The 18,841-nt window shown below is 43.1% G+C and overlaps 2 protein-coding genes and 1 non-coding gene across 7 annotated transcripts in view; all 3 read right to left on the bottom strand.

Annotated features, from left to right (window-relative positions):
- Positions 1–10,485, bottom strand: part of FBXO40 (F-box protein 40) — a 37,387-nt gene extending 26,902 nt beyond the window's left edge. Inside the window, exons 1-3 of one of the 5 annotated variants that reach the window (XM_017955196.3) lie at positions 10,082–10,485; positions 544–645; positions 206–399 (exon numbers count right to left, since the gene is read on the bottom strand). The gene's annotated coding sequence lies outside the window, so the exon portion shown is untranslated. Of the gene's footprint in view, positions 1–205; positions 516–543; positions 646–10,081 lie in introns of those variants that run through there. The other 4 variants (XM_017955195.3, XM_009200075.4, XM_003893992.5 and 1 more) reach the window with 4 other exon arrangements.
- A 1,706-nt stretch (positions 10,486–12,191) lies between these two features.
- LOC116274041 lies at positions 12,192–12,294 on the bottom strand. The gene has a single exon (XR_004182520.1). It is a non-coding gene; the product is annotated as a small nucleolar RNA U13 (small nucleolar RNA).
- Positions 12,295–17,623: 5,329 nt separating this feature from the next.
- Positions 17,624–18,328, bottom strand: ARGFX (arginine-fifty homeobox; the record flags this gene model as incomplete). The annotated part of the gene is made up of 1 exon (XM_021934097.2): positions 17,624–18,328. A coding segment is annotated over one exon (690 nt), but the record flags the coding sequence as incomplete, so codon positions are not given.
- Positions 18,329–18,841: the final 513 nt, after the last annotated feature.

Genomic DNA, 18,841 nt, shown 5'->3' with positions numbered 1-18,841 from the left:
AATTACAGAATATTTATGGCCAGACAAAACATCTCTCACCAAGCCTACAGAATGTCCATATGTCCCGAGAGTGTAGCCCTCTTTACTTAAAGATAATGTTAATGAGCAAGTTCAGGTTAAAGTATTGATGGTCATCGATAACACTGACAGCCACTACCTTTAGTGAGCACATCGGAGCACGTCTGCACATTCCAAGTTAACTTACCTCTTTATAGTTTCTTGTAAGTACAGACGCTAACAAAAGATGGAGCACTCCTCCTCTTGCTGAGGATGTCCTAGTCTGTAACAGAGTAGTTTCCAATAAACTTGCTCTTTCACTGTGCTCTGTGACTTGCCTCAAATTCTTTCCTGTGAGAATCTAAGAATTCGCTCTTGGGGTCTGGATCAGGGCACTCTTTTCTGGCAACAATTAAGACATCAGAGTAAAACCCTCATGAATAGAACTAGTGCCCTTGTAAAAGAAGCCCGAGAGATCCTTTGTGCCTTCCACCACATGAGGACAGGAGTAAAAGTTGGCAGTCTGTGACCCAAGAAGGCCCTTACCAGACACGGAATCTGCTGGCATCTTGATCTTGGCTTTTCCAGTCTCCAAATAGTTTCTGTTGTCTGTAAGCTGCCCAGTCTAGAATCTTTTGTTAGAGAAGCCTGAATGGACAAAAATGGACTGTGTTGGAGCAGAATAGGATCCAGCAGGAAACACATCTTTTGGGTCCAAGAGTCCAGCTACTGATCTCTTAACATGCAATGTAATGTGCAGGTGGATTCCTGCCATATTCCAGTCACTTTTGGAAAAAAAGAGCCCATTATGGACTTACTGTGGACATTTTTAAATATTAGGCTAAAGTATCTGGAATTATTTGATACACAGTAGGGAGCCATTTAACACTGTAATTGGGGTGTTAAGTAAGAGTACTGGAGGAATAAATGGAGTAGGAAGACCTAGAGTTAGATACTGCTGTGTGGAGAATGCGATGGAAGCTTGGATGGGTGAGACTGATGACAGTAAAAATAGTCAAGATGACACACACAGAAGACATTACAAAGGGAGAATCACATTTTTATTTCCAGCTGGGATGGCAAAAAAGGAAACAAAGTTGATGCCAAGATTTCAAACCAGCAAGAAAGAATGTTGGCTATAATTTTTGAGAAAAATAGAGATCTAAAGAGGGAACAATTTGGGGAGGAAAGATGGGTCCTGCAAGTTTAATACAAGATGCTTGAGAGGGTGATAGATCTCATGGATGGGAAGATGAGGGACTGGAATGTGGAGATGCAGATTTGAGAAGTATCCACTTGCAAGTGAGAGAGGAAGCCGTATGTGGGGAAGTAAAAACGCAGAATAGAAACTGAAGCCATGAATTACATAGCCAAGTATGGTGGCTTTGGGGGAAATTAGGAAGAAGTAGAACCAGAGAAGGAGAGACCAGAGAGCTAAAAGAGTCAGGATTATGCTGTCACAGATGCAAAGGAAAGAGTGAGCTACAGCCTCAAGTGATACTGCCAAGTTAAGAACAATGATGACAATGCTACTGCTTATGGGAGGTCCCCAAAGAGCTCTTGCCGGAGCAAGTGTGGCATTTTAGCTGTGCAGTGTGACCCTTAGCCATTGAAAATGTGTTGTTTGCTGACAGAGAAAGGAAAAGCTAGTAAGCATATAATCCATTGTTGGCAGGGCCTGTCCTGGCTGAGAGAATGTGACCATCTATTTTTATTCAGAAGATAAATTCACCAATGAGGACAAAGTCTGGATAATTCAGAGTCCCCTGCTGGTTTTTAGATGGGAAAGAAGGGAAAAATCACAAATGGAATAAGGCTCTGTGAAAAAAGCTACCAGCTCCAGGAATGTCTAACTTCATATTTGCCATGCAGTTCTGTCATTAAGTTGAGCTCAGTTCCTGGGAAGGAAAAGAAGGGCTGGCTAGTTCTGTGTGCTTCCATGTGTGCGGTGAGAACTCTGCCCCAGCAGCAGGAATGTGTCTGGCTGGAGGCATACTGGTGATTAACTCTTAAGCTCAATCATTTCTTATCCTTCAGCACTATGGAGTATGGTTCTTGGGAATAGTATTTTCTTGGGAACCGTATTATTGAAGCTGGAAACATTTATGGTACAGCCTTATTGCTCTCCAGCTCTTTGAAGTTACTTGAAAATTTCCCTTTAAGGGATAACAAAGATGCTTTTGGTTTTTTTCATGTTGCTATTTAAAGATCTCCTACCAGGCTTTGGAGCTACACCTGATGAGTGACTGAGAGAGGATGTGTGCAGAGCAGAAAGGCGTGGTGAGTAGAGACCACTCCAGAGAAGTTTGCCAGTGAAAGGAAGGGGGAAGATGAAATAGCCTCACATCTGTGAACAAATCACATCTGAGCCTTTTGTTGTATATGTGGGGGAAATTGTTCTCACTGAGATAAGGGTCAATCTGGAACTCTCGATAGTCTAATCATGACTGGGTAAGTGGGATGACCAATTTGTCCTGGTTTGCTTGGGACTCTCCTGGTTTACCACTGAAAGTCCCTTGTCCCAGAAAATGCCTGAGTCCTGGGCAAACTTGGACAGTTGATTGATCACCTTAAGTAGGAGCCAACTGGTGTTGCCCCAAAATGATCAAATTAGATATATCATTGGTTGCCTTGCAATAGAAGATGCCCTGTTCTCCCAATCTTCTCTGCTCCTGTGCACAGTAACAGGATCCTTATCCTCCATGGGGTTTGTCTGACTTTCCTAGATTGACAGATTTCTCTGAGTTTTGGGTGTTATGGAGGCAGAGAAATGAAATGTTAGTGCCTTTCCTATGCTTTTACATAACACCTCATTTAATTCTCACAATAACCATGTGAGGTGGGTACTACCATTTCCAATTTACGAATAAGGATTCTGAAGCACAAAGAGGCCTAGGCCTGTCTGTCTTCAAACTCTATACTCTTTGCTACATCACACTTGTCCCTCAGAGACCCACAGAGACACAGGTGTTTGATCCACATGGTCTGGGGAAAATGCAAGCCCATTGCTAGAGATGGGGCATAGAATAGTGTCCACATGTATTGATCTTTTCAGGTTGTAAAGGAGCCAGATGCCCTTCCTTAGGAAGCACCTCCATCCTTATGGTGATTTTTTTGGTACTTCTTTGGATCATATCCCATACTGTGCCCTCTCTGAGCAGAGAAAACAAGAGGAGCATCCAGGCCCAATGGCTTTGCATTTCAGAGGATACAAATGTGAAAGGGAAGGTTGTAGGGTTAAAAAATATGCACTACGTAGGTCAGGTGCTGTGGCTTATGTCTACAATCCCAGCACATTGGGAGGCCGAGGTGGGAGATTGCTTGAGCTCAGGAGATTGAGACCAGCCTGGGCAACATAGCAAGACCTTGTCTCTACTAAAAAAAAAAAAAAAAAAAAAAAACCAGCCAAGTATGGCCAAGTGTGACACATGCCTGTAGTCTTACCTACTTGGAGGGCTGCCACGGGAGGACTGCTTGAGCCTGGGAGATTGAGGCTGCAGTGAGCTGTGATCATGCGACTGCACTCCAGCCTGGGCACCAGAGTGAGACTTCGTCTCAACAAAAAAATATATATATATACACACACACATATATATGTGTGTGTGTGTGTGTATGCACTACAATATGGTTTCTGATATTTAAAATGAAATATCTACTAGATCAAAGCACTCAGATTATAGAAACTCTTCACTGTGAAAAGGTTGACAAAAATCTATGCCTGAGACAGAGTATGGCTATCCAGGTGCCATTTCCCTTTTAATTTCTATGCCTTGTGTTCACTTTTTTTTTTTTTTTCTTTTTTTTTAGAATCAGAATCTCGCTCCTGTTACCCAGGCTGGAGTGCAGTGGCACGATCTCGGCTTACTGCAACCTCCACCTCCTGGGTTCAAGCGACTCTCCTTCCTCAGCCTACTGAGTAGCTGGGATTACAGGTGTGCGCCACCACAACCAGCTAATTTTTGTATTTTTAGTAGAGACACGGGTTTTGCCATGTTGACCAGGCTGGTCTCGAACTCCTGGCCTCAGGTGATCCACCCACCTCGGCCTCCCAAAGTGCTAGGATTACAGGCATTAGCCACAGCGCCTGGCCCCTGTGTTCACATTTAAATTCTTGCTTCTTGTCTGAAAAAGCAGTATGTTCTATCCTCTTAAAAATGAACAGAAGTTAAATATATGGTCTACACATTTTCTCCAAAATATGAGTGTTAAAGTTCCCCTGTAGGAGATAGCAGTCAAACTAATATAGGTTAGACTTAAGTAGTCCGAAGATCTACATGGAATGTGCTGGATGTAGTTTAAATGAAACATAGGGGCCGGGCGCGGTGGCTCAAGCCTGTAATCCCAGCACTTTGGGAGGCCGAGACGGGCGGATCACGAGGTCAGGAGATCGAGACCATCCTGGCTAACACGGTGAAACGCCGTCTCTACTAAAACATACAAAAAACTAGCCAGGCGAGGTGGCGGGCGCCTGTAGTCCCAGCTACGTGGGAGGCTGAGGCAGGAGAATGGCGTGAACCTGGGAGGCGGAGCTTGCAGTGAGCTGAGATCCGGCCACTGCACTCTAGCCTGGGTGACAAAGCGAGACTCCGTCTCAAAAAAAAAAAAAAAAAGAAAGAAAGAAACATAGGCTGGTGGAAGGACCAGGTGTGTGAGCCTTAGGCATAGCTTGTTTTTTTAAAGAAATAGGGAAGCATTTAGCACCTGGCAAGGGGGCAGCAACTCGATTTGATGTAGATTGTGGTGCTGTGTGGACCACGCAGAAAGGAGTAAATTGGGCCCAGTTTAGTGGCTCGTGCCTGTAATCCCAGCACTGTGGGAGACCAAGGTGGAAGGATTGCCAGTTAGGTGGGAAGACCTTGATGAAAGATCTGGAAAAGGAGTGGGCAAATTCTACCCACTTCTTTCCATCTCCACCACTGCCCAATGCCAGGCATCATCCTTGCTCACCCGGTGTAGTGCAATGGGTTTATGATCAGTCTTACTCCTTCCATTTTCACCATGTCTCATTTCACACACCAGGTCCTTCCACCAACTCATATTCCATTTAAACTACATCTAGCACATCTAGTAAAATCTAGTTCTGTGTGAATCTTTGGAATATTTAAATCTAAATCATATTATGTTCACTGCTAAGACAGGGGAATTTTAAAGCTTCTATTTTAGGGAGAATGGATTGGCCATATTTAAAAGCAGGAAGTGTAATTTTTAACAATTTACAAAACTAGGTTATTACTCCCCCACTTAAAATTTCCAGTGGATTCCCTTCACAAGGAAATAAATTCTGAAATCCTTCTCTTGGCCCATGAGGCCATGCATGAGCTCTCCCCTGCTTGCTCTTTTACCTGACCTCCCGCCCTTATGCACTTTGCTCTGGTCTTGTCACTTATTCCAGCACAGGGCCTGTGTACCTGCTCTTTCTACCAGGAGAATTCTCCTCTCGTTCTGTATTTGCACTGTGGACTCCTTCTTGCCACTTAGTTTTCTGCTTACATGTTACCTCCACAGAGAATCCTTACCTGACACCCCCAATATAAAGTAAATCAATGAGCACTCCCATGAATAAGCTGAGTGATTTTTGACAAGTTAATCTCCCTAAAGCTAATTTATTAATTCAAAAATAGGGCTTATAGGCAGGGCTCGGTGGCTCACACCTGTAATCCCAGCCCTTTGGGAGGCTGAGGTAGGTGGATCACTTGAGGTCAGGAGTTCGACACCAGCCTAGCCAACATGGAGAAACCCCATCTCTACTAAAACTACAAAAAAGTAGCCGGGTGTGGTGTCAGGCACCTGTAATCCCAGCTGCTCAGAAGGCTGAGGCACAAGCATCACTTCAACCTGGGAGGCAGAGGTTGCAGTGAGCCAAGATCATGCCACTGCACTCCAGCCTGGGCAACAGAGTAAAATTCTGTCTTTAAAAAAAAAAAAAAAAAATAGGGCCTATAATAACTCATAGGGTTGCACGAGCATCAAATGAGATGAAATAAGGAGTGTGTAATAGATGAGTCACTCTATGAGGAAGGTCATTCTCACAGTCAACTCCCTCCTCCAGGCCTTCATGTGTTCTCACTGTCCTCCTGTAGCCCATGTCTGGCCTTTCCATTTTCAGTCCCCCTCACTCCAATGTATCTTATATTCCACTGTCAGTTTGATGATATTAAAATTCTATTTTTAAAAAATTATTTCCCCACTCTTTTAAGAATGTAAACCTCCACACTTCCCCCCACTTTCGGCCCCCTTTAATCACCATGAGCCATTCCTTAAGCACTTAGGAATTCGAATAGTACAGCTTTAGGACTGAAACTTTGTAGATGCCGTAAAGACAACTTGAAGGCATCTTTGTTTCCTAGGCCAAAATTTGTAATTTTTATTGCTCATCTGAGTTATTCTGCTCATTAAGAAAAAAGGAAATCGAGGTCCTTGAGACTTGCCTTCTCTCTTGTGATTGACTGTGGCAGTTGGCAGAACCTGGCAAAGTTGCTGTGATGGTGAGAATGGTGAGAGAGGTTCCAATGATGGGCACAAGTGTTGTCGCCAGCGAGGTGTGTGCAGGCAGTGGAAGGAGGTCTGACCGGAATATCAACAGAGGGTGATAATACCTTTTTAGGACCCACCAATTGGGCTTCTAGGGACTGAAGGGTGAGTAGAGCCAACACTGCCCCCAGCACTCAGTCAAAGAACATTGAATAGGATTGAATTGAATTAAACTGAACCATTAAAAAGGCAGCATTTTAAAAGCTGTGACAGTAATTTGGAACAAATTTAGGAAGAAAGCAGAGTGATGTCAGATGTATGCTAATTGGGGCTGCTTTTTTTTTTAAGGTGAAAAGGAAATCATTTCAACTTAGGTTAATGTAGGCCTCATTGAAGAAAAGACCTCAGTGGGCTGGATTTATAATAGATACTCTGAGCACTGCCAGATTGTTTGCAGGGGATTAAAGTACTTTTTCTTTTTAACACTTGGCAGTCATAGAATCCGAACTCTGGATCAGGCAGATAATAAGAAATCTGCTATTCCATAGCTTCTCAAACTTCAACATGCAAAGGAATCACCCAGGCAACCTTTTTAAAATGCAGATTCTGATCCAGTGGGACCCGGGTGAGGCCTGAGACTCTTCCCTTGCAACAAACTCCAGATGAAGCTGATGTTCTAAGGACCTCATTTTGAAAGGAAAGGGTCTGTTTTAACCTCCTTGTTTCCTAGAAGAGAAACTGAGGGTCTGAGAAGTGAAATGTCTTGTCTATGCTCCCAGATTGTCTGGTTCTAGTCAAGTGCCTTTTTTCTATTGTGCTTTGAAGTTTTATTGAGAGTCTGTAGATATCACAGCACCACACAAAGCTACCTGAGTGGTGACAGCCAAGGCATGTTGGCAGTCCTACCAAGGGCAGAGTAGGACGAAGCCTGGAAGAAGGAGGAGGTGGTGACCAAGTGTTGCTGGCCAACAAAGTCATGCTAACACATATAGCAGGTGTATTTAAATCACTGACTCAAGCAAAAGAGAATGGGATTAGCAGATAATAGTTTTAACATTCTTTTCTATAATTTTAAAGTTAGTAGGCAAACAGGGTTGATGTCAGGGAGATATTTTTAGGCAAGGGGCCCTCTCAGCACCCCTCACATGATGTCAGTGACTAAACCATTCTGCCTCCTCATGTGGCTGGCCCTGGCAATAATGATTTATTTCTGAGCTTTAACTTCAGGGAAAGTGATGAGGTTAAAATTTAAAGGTCAAAGATATTTTTAACTCTTAACCTATTAACCAGCCAATTAATTACTTTAATTATGCATTGTTGACCTGTTTCTCTGCTATGGAAATATTTAATTGTAGGGAAAGAAAATTTGTGAAGTTAATTATTAAAGTAATCTCTTTGCCTTCTTGAGATTTTATCACAATCAATTTGCTGAGGATAATTCCCACATTAGGTTCCATAATCCTTGGCTTCGACGCTGCGATTTCAGTACCTTCACTTTATCCTAAAACATAGCCACCCTTTTCCAGATCCATTCCACTTCGCAATCTGATTTCTCCAGCTATACTAGAAATCTCTCTACCTTTATACTTATTAGTTATTGAATTAGCTAGTTAATTCTCATATCTGGTGTTTATGTATCAGTACTATTCTATTAAATTACCATTGTATTGGCCAAGAAAGTGCTAAAGTAACTGGATTGTCTAGAGGTATCTGGGACTCAACCTGTCTGCTTGATTACTTGTAAGCCAACACACCCTAGTTTCACCAGGACCGCGCCCCAGCATACACCTTGGAGACCTTGCTGCTGTGGAAGCCCTGGAAAAATTAAATGAAGTTAGGTGATTATATACAGTGAATTTGCTTGTGCCCAGGAAACAGACATAATTATAACCCAGACACCTATAACAGAGACTTGGGGTACATATGGAGGTTACAGAGACAGACAGGAAGGAACCAGGAGTTAAGGTATCTGAGTAGTTACTTTTGGTCTCCTTTTACTTGGCATTGGTGGCTTTAGCCTGTACACATCAAAGGTCAGAGTGTACAGAATCCCTTTTCCTGCATAGGCCACTTCCCAGGATGTCCTTAGCTGAACTTTGAACCAGTGAAAAACGAGAAAATAAACACTGTTCCCTTACCTTGCCAATTTTTAGTGCATGCAACACTATACAGTTATTCTAGAAGCGAGAAGCTGTCTATACGTATAACTTTTGATACCTCAAGCATCATTAGTTATTTTACTTTTATCCCTCTGAATATGCAAAATAGTTCAAGCTTATAACAATCTTTGGTTTTGGTGCATAAGCCTGTATAAGTTTCTCAACTTGAAAAATATCTCACTTATATTTCATGGATGCACTTTGGACTCAAGAGAGCTGGGGAGAAGAGGGCCACACTTAGAGAATATTGTTGGAGAATAAAAGGTTTTAAACTCTGCAGAGTTTCAATAGTACATACAGAAAATACAGTTGTGCTTGTTAACTGGTAGTATGACACAGCAGATGAAATTTTAAGCTACGTGAGAATGACTTGCAATTAAACACAGCAAGTATTGACTGGAGAAAAGATCACAACATTTAGACTTCAGAAAAGAGAAATTCTGACCAAGCGCAGCTGCTCTTGCTTGTATTCTCAGCACTATGGGAGGCCAAAGGGGGTGGATCACTTGAGGCCAAGAGTTCGAGACCAGCCTGGCCAACAGGCTAAAACCTGTAGAAATAAGTGAAACTCCGTCTCTACTAAAAATACAAAAATTAGCCAAGCGTGGTGGCACAGGCCTGTAGTCCCAGCTACTCAGGAGGCTGAAGCAGAGGATCTCTTGAACCTAGAAGGTGGAGGTTGCAGTGAGCTGAGACTGCGCCACTGTGCTCCAGCCTGGGCGGCAGAGGGAGACTCTGTCTCAAAAAAAAAATAATTACAATGAATTAAATAAACAAATAATAGAAATTCTGGGCCAGGCACAGTGGCTCACACCTGTAATCCCAGCAATTTTGGAGACTGAGGGGGGCAGATCACTTGAGGCCGGGAGTTCAAGACCAGCCTGACCGTCAAGGTGAAACCCCGTCTCTACTAAAAAAATACAAAAATTGGCCAGATGTGGTGTGTGCCTATAGTCTCAGCTACTCGGAAGGTTGAGGCAGGAGAATCACTTGAACCTGGGAGGTAGCGGCTGCAGTGAGCCAAGATGGTGCCACTGCACTCCAGCCTGGGCAACAGAGCAAGACTGTCTCAAAAAAGAAAGAAAAGGAAATAGAAATCCTGGGTTCTAGGCCTTCCACTTCTTTCCTCACCACCTCCTCCACTCCCCCAGATCCCCCCACCCATCACCATGTTGTAACTTTACAGATATCATAACTACTCTGGTTGATTATAGAAGAAAGAACCTAAGCTGTCAGAAAGCAAGTACTCTACCTGCTCTTGAATTGGAAACAGAAATTTACACAGGGCTGGATCTCATTCTCAGTGCCTGCCTTTCCCCCACATCTTTACATAACTAATTTGCTTAACAATCCTCTTCCACAGGACACAAAAGTGATATGCGGCTCAGCTTCATCTGCATATTCACCTCTGAATATCCTCCTCGTGGTGCACCTGCTCCTGTTTGAATGCTTACCTTAATGGAACGGGCTGAGTCAGCATCTGCTTGCACCTGAACCCTTGATTGCAACTAAGCGGATTGCTGGGAGGTGGCCGGGTTGCGTCAGCTGCAGTAGAGGACACAGTTCTGTTGGGAAGGCAGGGAAAGGAGTGAAAACTTCAACAGAAGTAGTCCAAGTGTTGCGAGTTAAAAATAAAACGATATCACAAGGGGCAATGTGACCAGGCTCAGCTTACGACTTTTTCCTTCCCCTGTATTTATCAACACTCAGTCTCTCCTGGAGTGGCATTTAGCAGGGGAAACTAAATGGGAAGTGAAGTTTTATATCAATAGGTTTTCCTTCCCTAGAGGAAGACAGAAAATCCTTTTAAGAAGGATCATTTTCAAGAGCAGCCTCTCAGATTCCTACATGTGCAATCGGCCGGCCCAGCTGTGCTGGAGGAGGCTGGCAGAGAATTCAGGACTGGCTGCGGCTCTAATTATAACCATGCTCCTCACCTAAACCCACCACTGGCTGAAGCAGCAACTTGTGTAAGTGACATGCTATCCTGCTTCAGTTTCTCCTATCTCTTGTCATGACAAGTAAGTGTGTGTCCTCCCCTGGTCCTCGTCTTTCCTAGGTGGCTGGAAAAGGGAGAGTTTGTAATTCAGAAACCAGGTGTAGAGTAAATCCAGTGGGAGAGAATTAGAGGTTGTAGGAGGCTTTAGCTGTCATTTAGTCCAACTCTCTCTTTTTACAGATGAGGAGACAGAGATTCAGAAAAGGGAAACTGCTCATCCAAGGTCACACATCTTGTAAGTGCAAGAGCCAGAGGAAAGCCCCAGAGAGCTTGTTTAACTCTCAGTCTAGTGTTCTTTATCTTATCATCTTCAGATAAACTCATTCAGGATCTTGTGAAGAAAAAAGCAAATAGAATCCTGGCTTTGGTGTTTTTTTTTTTTTTCTTTTTTCTTTTTTTTGAGATGGAGTCTCGCTCTGTCACTCAGGCTAGAGTGCAGTGGCACGATCTCGGCTCACTGCAACCTCCACCTCCCGGGTTCAAGTGATTCTCCTGCCTCAGCCTCCTGAATATCTGGGATTACAGGCACACGCCACCATGCCTGGCTAATTTTTGTATTTTTAGTAGAGACCGGGTTTCACCATGTTGGTCAGGCCAGTCTTGAACTCCTGACCTCATGATCCTCCCGCCTCAGCCTCCCAAAGTTCTGGGATTAGGTGTGTGATTTTGGCCAATTTACTTAACCATTTTCTATTTCAGTTTTCTCCATTGTGGAATGGCGATGATACTTGGTTTGACCACATGTAACTGTCAGTACACATAAGGCACATGAATGATATATACCACATAGCAAGTGCTCAACAATGCCAGCTGTTATTTGAATGTATTTGAATGTATTTTGACTAAGAGCAGATGTGCTAAATTTGGCTGTGATTAACAGCCATCGAATTAACCTTTCCCCTGGATTCTTCCATACATATATGTCCATGGAGGTAAACTTATTTGGAATGAGCAAATAGCAGTTTAAAAATTGTAAAAAATTTCTACACTGATCTTGAATCTTGAAACTTTGCTGAACTGGTTTATTAGTTCTAATAGTTTTCTTGTGGATTCCTAAGGATTTTCAAGATCATGCCATCTGTTAAGAGAAATATTTTAACTTCTTTCTTTGCAATTTGGATGCCTGTTACTTCCTTTTCTTGCCGTTTTACCCTGCCTAGAACTTCCAGCACTGTGTTTAACAAGAGTGGTGAGAGTGGCCACACCTCACTTGTTCCTGATCTTAGGGGACAAGCATTCAGTCTCGCACCAATAAGTGCGATGTTGCCTGTGGATCTTTGTAGATGACCTTTATCAAGTTGAAGGTGAGGAGTTTGATTGTTCTAGTTTGTTGAGTGATTCAAGAAAGAGTGTGGATCTTCATCAAATGCTTTTTCTGTGCCCAGCAATTTGATCATGTGGGTTTTGTCCTTCGTTCTATTAATATTGTGTATTACATTGATGAATTTTTTTATGTTGAATCAATCTTCCATTCCTGAATAAACCCTATTTGGTCATGGTATCTATCCTTTTTACATGTTGCTAAATTTAGTTTGTTAGTATTTTATTGAGAATTTGTTTTTTCAAGTCAGATGCATAATGTGCCAACATTGAAACAAGGCTCGAGGGTGGCACTCTCACACATTCGCGTGAATGCCCAGTCATCACACTGATGAACTACAAAAGGACCTTAGTGAGGAATTCTGCATCTATATTCAGAAGAGATATTACAAGTTGAGTATCCCCAATCTGAAAATCTGAGTTCCAAAATGCTTTAAAATCCAAAACTGAGCACTGATGTGACACCACAAGAGGAAAATTCCACACTTGGCCTCATGCGATGGGTCATAGTCAAAACGCAGTCAAAACTTTGTTTCATGCACACAGTTACTTAAAATATTGTACAATTACCTTCAGGCTATGTATATAAGGTGTATATGAAACATAAATGAGTTGTGTGTAGGCTGGTGTCCCATCCCCAAGATATCTCATTATGTATGTGCAAATATTCCAAATGCAAAAAACTCCAAATCCGAAACACTTCTGGTTCCAAGCATTTCCGATAGGGGATACTCACTATAGTCCATACTTCCCTTATGGCGTCTTTGTTCAGCTTTGGTATCTGGACAATATCGATCTCATAAAATGAGTTCCCTCCTCTTTTGTTTTTTGGAAAAGTTTGTGAAGGATTGGTGTCAATTCTTCTTTAAACATATTGGTAGAATTTAGCAGTGAAGCCATCTGGAACTCGGCTTTTCTTTGTGGGAAGTTTTCAATTGTTAACTCAATCTCCGTGCTTGTTATAACTCTGTCTTAGTCCGCTTTTGTGTTGTTATAACAGAATACCTGAGACTGGGTAATTGACGAAGAAGACAGATTTATTTCGTACAGTGCTGAAGGTGGGAAGTCTTCCAGTCTCAGATGGAAGACCGAGGGGCCACATCTGGCCAGACCCTTCATGTTTCATCCTCCTATGGCAGAAGGAAGGGAGAGGAGGAGGGAAGAGAGACAGAGAGAGAGAGAGACAGAAAAGAGAGAGAGGTGGGGGTGGGGACAAAGATTTTGGGGAAGAGCACTGAACCCATCCTTTTTATCGGGAACCCACTTCTGAGATAACTAACCCACTCCCACAATAATGGCATTAATCCATTCATGGGGGCTCTGCCTAGTCACCCTTAAAGGTTCCACCTCTCAACGCTGCTGCTTTGGGGATTAAGTTTCCAACACATGAGCTGTGGGGGACACATTCATACCATAGCAAGCTCTATTCTCAACATCTATTTCTTCTGGAGTCAGATTTGGTATTCTGTGTCTTCCTAGGAATTTGTCCATTTCATTTATCTAATTTGTTGGCATTCAATTGTTCATAGTATTTCTTTCTAATAATTTTTATTTCTATAAGTTTGGTGATAAAATCTTGCCTTTTTGTTTCTGATTCTAATAATTTGAGTCTTTTGAGGGGGTGGTCAATCTAGCTAAACGTTTGCCATTTTGTTGATCTTTTCAAAGAACCAGCTTTTGATTTCATAAATTTTTTCTGTATTGCTTTTCTATTCTCCATTTTATTTATTTCTGCTCTAGACTTTCCTTCTTTCTGCTTTCTTTGGACTGTTATTATCAATTATTGAGAGTGTTGTATGAATATACCACACTTTAACTATGTATTGGTGAAGTTTTCTTAAGAATTTTAATTTTTGTTAAAATTTGTCTCATATATTTTGGGTAATGTTTTTAAGTATATACAAGTTCAGAGTTATTATATATTTCAGGTTAATTGTTCCTTTTGTTGTTGTCTAATATACTTTATTTCTAAAAAAAACTCTTTTGGCCAGGTGAGGTGGCTCACACCTGTAATCTCAGCCCTTTGGGAGGCTGAGGCAGAAGGGTAACTTGAGCTCAGGTGTTTGAGGCCAGCCTGGGCAACATGGCAAAACCCCGTCTCTACTAAAAATACAAAAATTAGTCACGTGTGGTGGCGTACACCTGTAGTCCCAGCTACTTGGGAGGCTAAGGCAGGAGAATTGTTTGAACCCGGGAGTTGGAGGTTGCAGTGAGCTGAGATTGCACAGTCTGGGTGACAGAACAAGACTCCATGTCAATAAGAAAGTTTTGCCTTAAAGTTTAATTTGACATATATTAATAAAACTATGCCACTTCCTTCCTGCGTAAAACTATTGATCTGAGACCTTTTTTGTAAAAAAAAAAAAAAGATGTAAGCATTTGAAGCTATAAATTTCCTTCTAAGCATTGATTTAGCTTTATCCCATGTTTTGGTTTGTTGTGCTTTTGTTTTTTTCAGTTACAAGTGTTTTCCAATTTTACTTATGATTTCTTCTATTTATTTATCTATTGACAGTATCACTGTGTTGCTCAAGCTGGAGTGCAGTGGCACAGTCACGGCTCACTGCAGCCTCGACCTCTGTGGCTCAAGGGGTCCTCTTACCTCAGCCTCCGGAGTAGCTAGGACCATGGGCTCTGGCCACCATGCCCAGCTAATTTTGTATTTTTTGTAGAGATAAGGTTTTGCCATGTTGCTCAGACTGTGATTTCCTCTTTAACCATTGGTTATTTAGGAATGTGTTGTTTAATATCCACATATTTGTGAATTTCCCAAATTTTCTTCCATTATTGATTTCTAAATTCATTCCATCATGTTTGGAGAACACACTGCATAATTTCAATCCTTGTGATTCTCCTGCCTCAGTCTCCCAAGTAGCTGGGACTACAGATGTGTGCCACCACACCCAGCTAATTTTTTTTTTTTTTTTTTTGTATTTATAGTAGAGGCAGGATTTCACCATGTTGGCCAGGTTGGTTTCGATCTCTTGATCTCGTGATCTGCCCACCTTGGCCTCCAAAAGTGCTAGCATTACAGGCATAAGCCACCATGCCTGGTGTATTCAAAACATTTTCTGTGTTCTTTTTTAAGTTCTGAAGTTTTCTCCACAGAGGTATTTTCTTCATGAATTCCTAGGTACTTGTACATTTTTCATTGAGCGGTACTTATCTTATGTTTATTTATTTATTTATTTATTTATTTTTTTGAGATAAGAGTCTTGCTCTGTTGTCCAGGCTGGAGTGCAGTTGTGCAATCTCAGCTAACTGCAACCTCTACCTCCCAGGTTCAAGCAATTACCCTTCCTCAGCCTCCCGAGTAGCTGGGATTATAGGCATGTGCCACCACATCCAGCTATTTTTTTTTTTTTTTAGTTTTTTTTTATTTTTAGTAGAGATGGGGTTTCAATATGTTGGTCAGGCTGGTCTCGATCTCCTGACCTTGTGATCCGCCCGCCTTGGCCTCCCAAAGTGCTGGGATTAGAGGTGTGAACCACCACGGCTGGCCCTTATGTTTCTTTATTGCTAGTGTTCAGAAATGATACTAATTTCGTAGGTTAATCATGTGGCTGGAAAATGTGCTAAAATGTCATTCTAAAAGTTTTGGTTTTTTTTTTTTGAGACTGAGTCTCACTTTGTTGCCCAGGATGGAGTGCAATGGTGCGATCTTGGCTCAATGCAACCTCTGCCTCCCGGGTTCAAGCGATTCTCTTGCCTCAGCCTCCCGAGTAGCTGGGATTATAGGCGCCTGAACCACGCCCAGCTATTTTTTTTGTTGTTTTTAGTAGAGACAGGGTTTCACCATGTTGGCCAGGATGGTCTCGAACTCCTGACCTCGTGATCCACCTGCCTTGGCCTCCCAAAGTGCTAGGATTACAGGCGTGAGTGACCACACCTGGCTTTTTTTTTTTGAGACGAAGTCTTACTTTTGTCCCCCAGGCTAGAGTGTGATGACGCGATCTCGGCTCACTGCAACCTCTGCCTCCCAGGTTCAAGTGATTCTCCTGCCTCAGCCTCCCCAGTAGCTGGGATTATAGGCGCCCACCACCGCGCCCAGCTAAGTTTTGTATTTTTAGTAGAGATGGGGTTTTACCATGTTGGCCAGGCTGGTCTCGATATCCTGACCTCAGGTGATCCACCTGCATCGGCCTCCCAAAGTACTGGGATTACAGACATGAGCCACCGAGCCCGGCCCATTCTAAAAGTTTGACTATTTTTATTTTGTTAGATTTGCAAGTTTATCATCTCACCTTCAAAACTCTGTTTTTATTTCTTCCAGTGCCAGTTTTTACACCTTTTATTATGTCTGGACCATTGTACTATATATATATATATTTTTTTTTTCATTGTACTATATATTAAAACTAGTGGTAATAGTAATTTCCCCTCAAATTAGGACTGAAAGTCCCCTTAAAAAAAAAAAACCCAAACTCAGCCTGGGCAACATGGCGAGACCCCGTCTCTGCTAAAAATACAAAAATTAGTCAGGCATGGTGATGTGTGTCTGTAGTCTCAGCTACTCAGAAGGCTGAGGTGGGAGGATTGTTTGAGTCCAGGAGGCAGAGGCTGCAGTGAGCCAAGATGGTGCCACTGCACTCCAGCCTCGGTGACAGACTGCTGTCTCAAAAAACAACAGCAACAACAAAAACCCTAAAAATTGGAAACAAAATGTAAGTTTATGACTTCTTCTCATTAAAAGTGGATGATAGTGTGCTCACTTCCGCAACACATATACTAAAATCGGAACGATACAGACAGAAAGTGGATGATGTTTTCTTTGGTTTCCTTGAAAAAAAAAAAAGTGTTTTTAAACTGGATAACCCAACTGGGTGCAATGGTGCACTCCTGTATTCCTAGCAGTTTGGGAGGCTGAGGCAGGTGGACGGCGTTAAGTCCAGGAAGTCGAGACCAGCCTGGGCAACGTGGCAAAACCTTGTCTCTACAAAAAATGCAAAAATTGGCCAGGCTCAGTGGCTCAAAGTGTTGTAATCCCAGCACTTTGAGAGGTCAAGGCAGGCAGATCACTGGAGGTCAGGAGTTCGAGACCAGCCTGGGCAACATGGTGAAACCCCATCTCTACTAAAAATATGAAATTTAGCCAGGCATGGTGGCACATGCCTGTAATCCCAGCTACTTAGGAGGCTGAGGCAGGAGAATCACTTGAATCCCGGGAGGTGGAGGTTGCAGTGAGCCGATATCCCGCCACTGTACTCCACCCTGGGTGACAGTGTGAAACTCTGTCTCAAAAACAAAAATTAGCCAGGTGTGGCGGTGGGCACCTGTAGTCCTAGCTACTCAGGAGGCTGAGGTGGGAGAATCACCTGAGTCCAGGAGGTCAAGGCTTTGATGAGCTGTGATTGTACCACTATATTCCAGCCTGGGTGACAGAGTGAGACCTACTTTCATAAAAATGAAGTGGGAAACCCCCAAAACCACTGTCCTACTTTTAGAAACTCCAGGATAGTTTTGGGAAGGGAATTTTGGCATCTCACTAGCCGTGTAAGGGACTAGGCAGGCTTCTCAGGGAGAATTGTGGGGCTGATTACGTAGTGCCCAGCTCTACTTGGAAAACTCTTTTTGCAACATTCCCATGGAAATCAGAGGCACAGACCCAGATGTTTGGGTTAAAATGAGACAAAGGAAAAAAAAGTCATGTACAAGAGGCAGGAAGACCTCCTTTCTAAATGGTCCATATTTATTAGTACTCTAGTCCCAAGTCTACCATATTGGAGGTTTTCTGAAATTCCAGGCTATCTGTTAGACTGTAGGCTTGACAGCCTTGGCTTGTCATACTGGGCCAGGTTTGTGCGGGAGATAGGCCTACAGCTGGACCAGCAAAGGTGCTGAGAGAGGAACCCTGTCCTCCTACCTGGTACTTTGTGGGTGAGAGATACTGATACAGACAGTGGAAAGAAGGGCTGGATATCTCATTCTCATCAGGAAGATTGTACAGTTCTATGATTTGGAATATGTCATAGGCATCAGAGTACAAAGCAGGTACTGAGGCCACCAGCCTCTCCCACTGAGTATCTTGCATTTGGAAGTCACTTGTGGAACTCTCAGTGAAGGTAGAGTTCCATGCCCTATTGGAAGGGTCTAAGGGCTGAGGTGGAAGGGAGCTGTAGAAATCTGAAACCACAGGAGAAAAAGCATAAGGATTGAGGGACGTTCTGGGGGAGGTGGGCACATTCTTCTTGGATGAAGGGATCTGGTTTCGTTGCTTTGCTGATTGCTGCTGCTGCTGCTGCTGCTGCTGCTGCTGCTGCTGCTGCTGCTGCTGCTTCTTCAATTTGAATCGCCGGTTCCTGAACCAAACCTGGGAGTGGGGGAAGAGAGGAGATTGTGGGCTGTTCTTAGAGAAGGCATTTGAGGCTTCTCCTGAGTGAAAACAGCCAGGTTATAATCTTAATGTCCTCTCAAATTCACCATGACACTGGGCTCTGCAAAAGCAGAGATGGGCATGACTGGAGTCAATAGGAGGGATGACAAAGATCAGGTCTGGGACCCCAGAAAGGAAGAAAGTGGGTGTGTTTCAGGGTTTGTGATAGGGGTTCAGAGACAGGGTCCTGAACTCTAGAGAAGAGAGGCTGGTTCAGGGATCTAGGATGTAGGGAGAGGTGAATAATTTGAACTGAAGGATTTTTAAGGATTATTTCAGGAGGTCTCTACTGTAAGGAATACTCCAAAAAAATGTATGGCCGCCCGGGCACAGTGGCTCACTCTTGGAATCCCAGCACTTTGGGAAGCCGAGGCGGGCAGATCACGAGGTCAGGAGATAGAGACCATCCTGGTTAACACGGTGAAACCCCGTCTCTACTAAAAATACAAAAATTAGCCGGGCGCAGTGGCGGGCGCCTATAGTCCTAGCTACACGGGAGGCTGAGAATGGCATGAACCCGGG

The sequence above is a fragment of the Papio anubis genome, chromosome 2 (assembly GCF_008728515.1).
Source record: "Papio anubis isolate 15944 chromosome 2, Panubis1.0, whole genome shotgun sequence".
NCBI classification, from domain to species: Eukaryota; Metazoa; Chordata; class Mammalia; order Primates; family Cercopithecidae; genus Papio; species Papio anubis.
The sequence above is the reverse complement of the archived record's forward strand: the minus strand, read 5'-3'. Positions and strand labels throughout refer to the sequence as shown.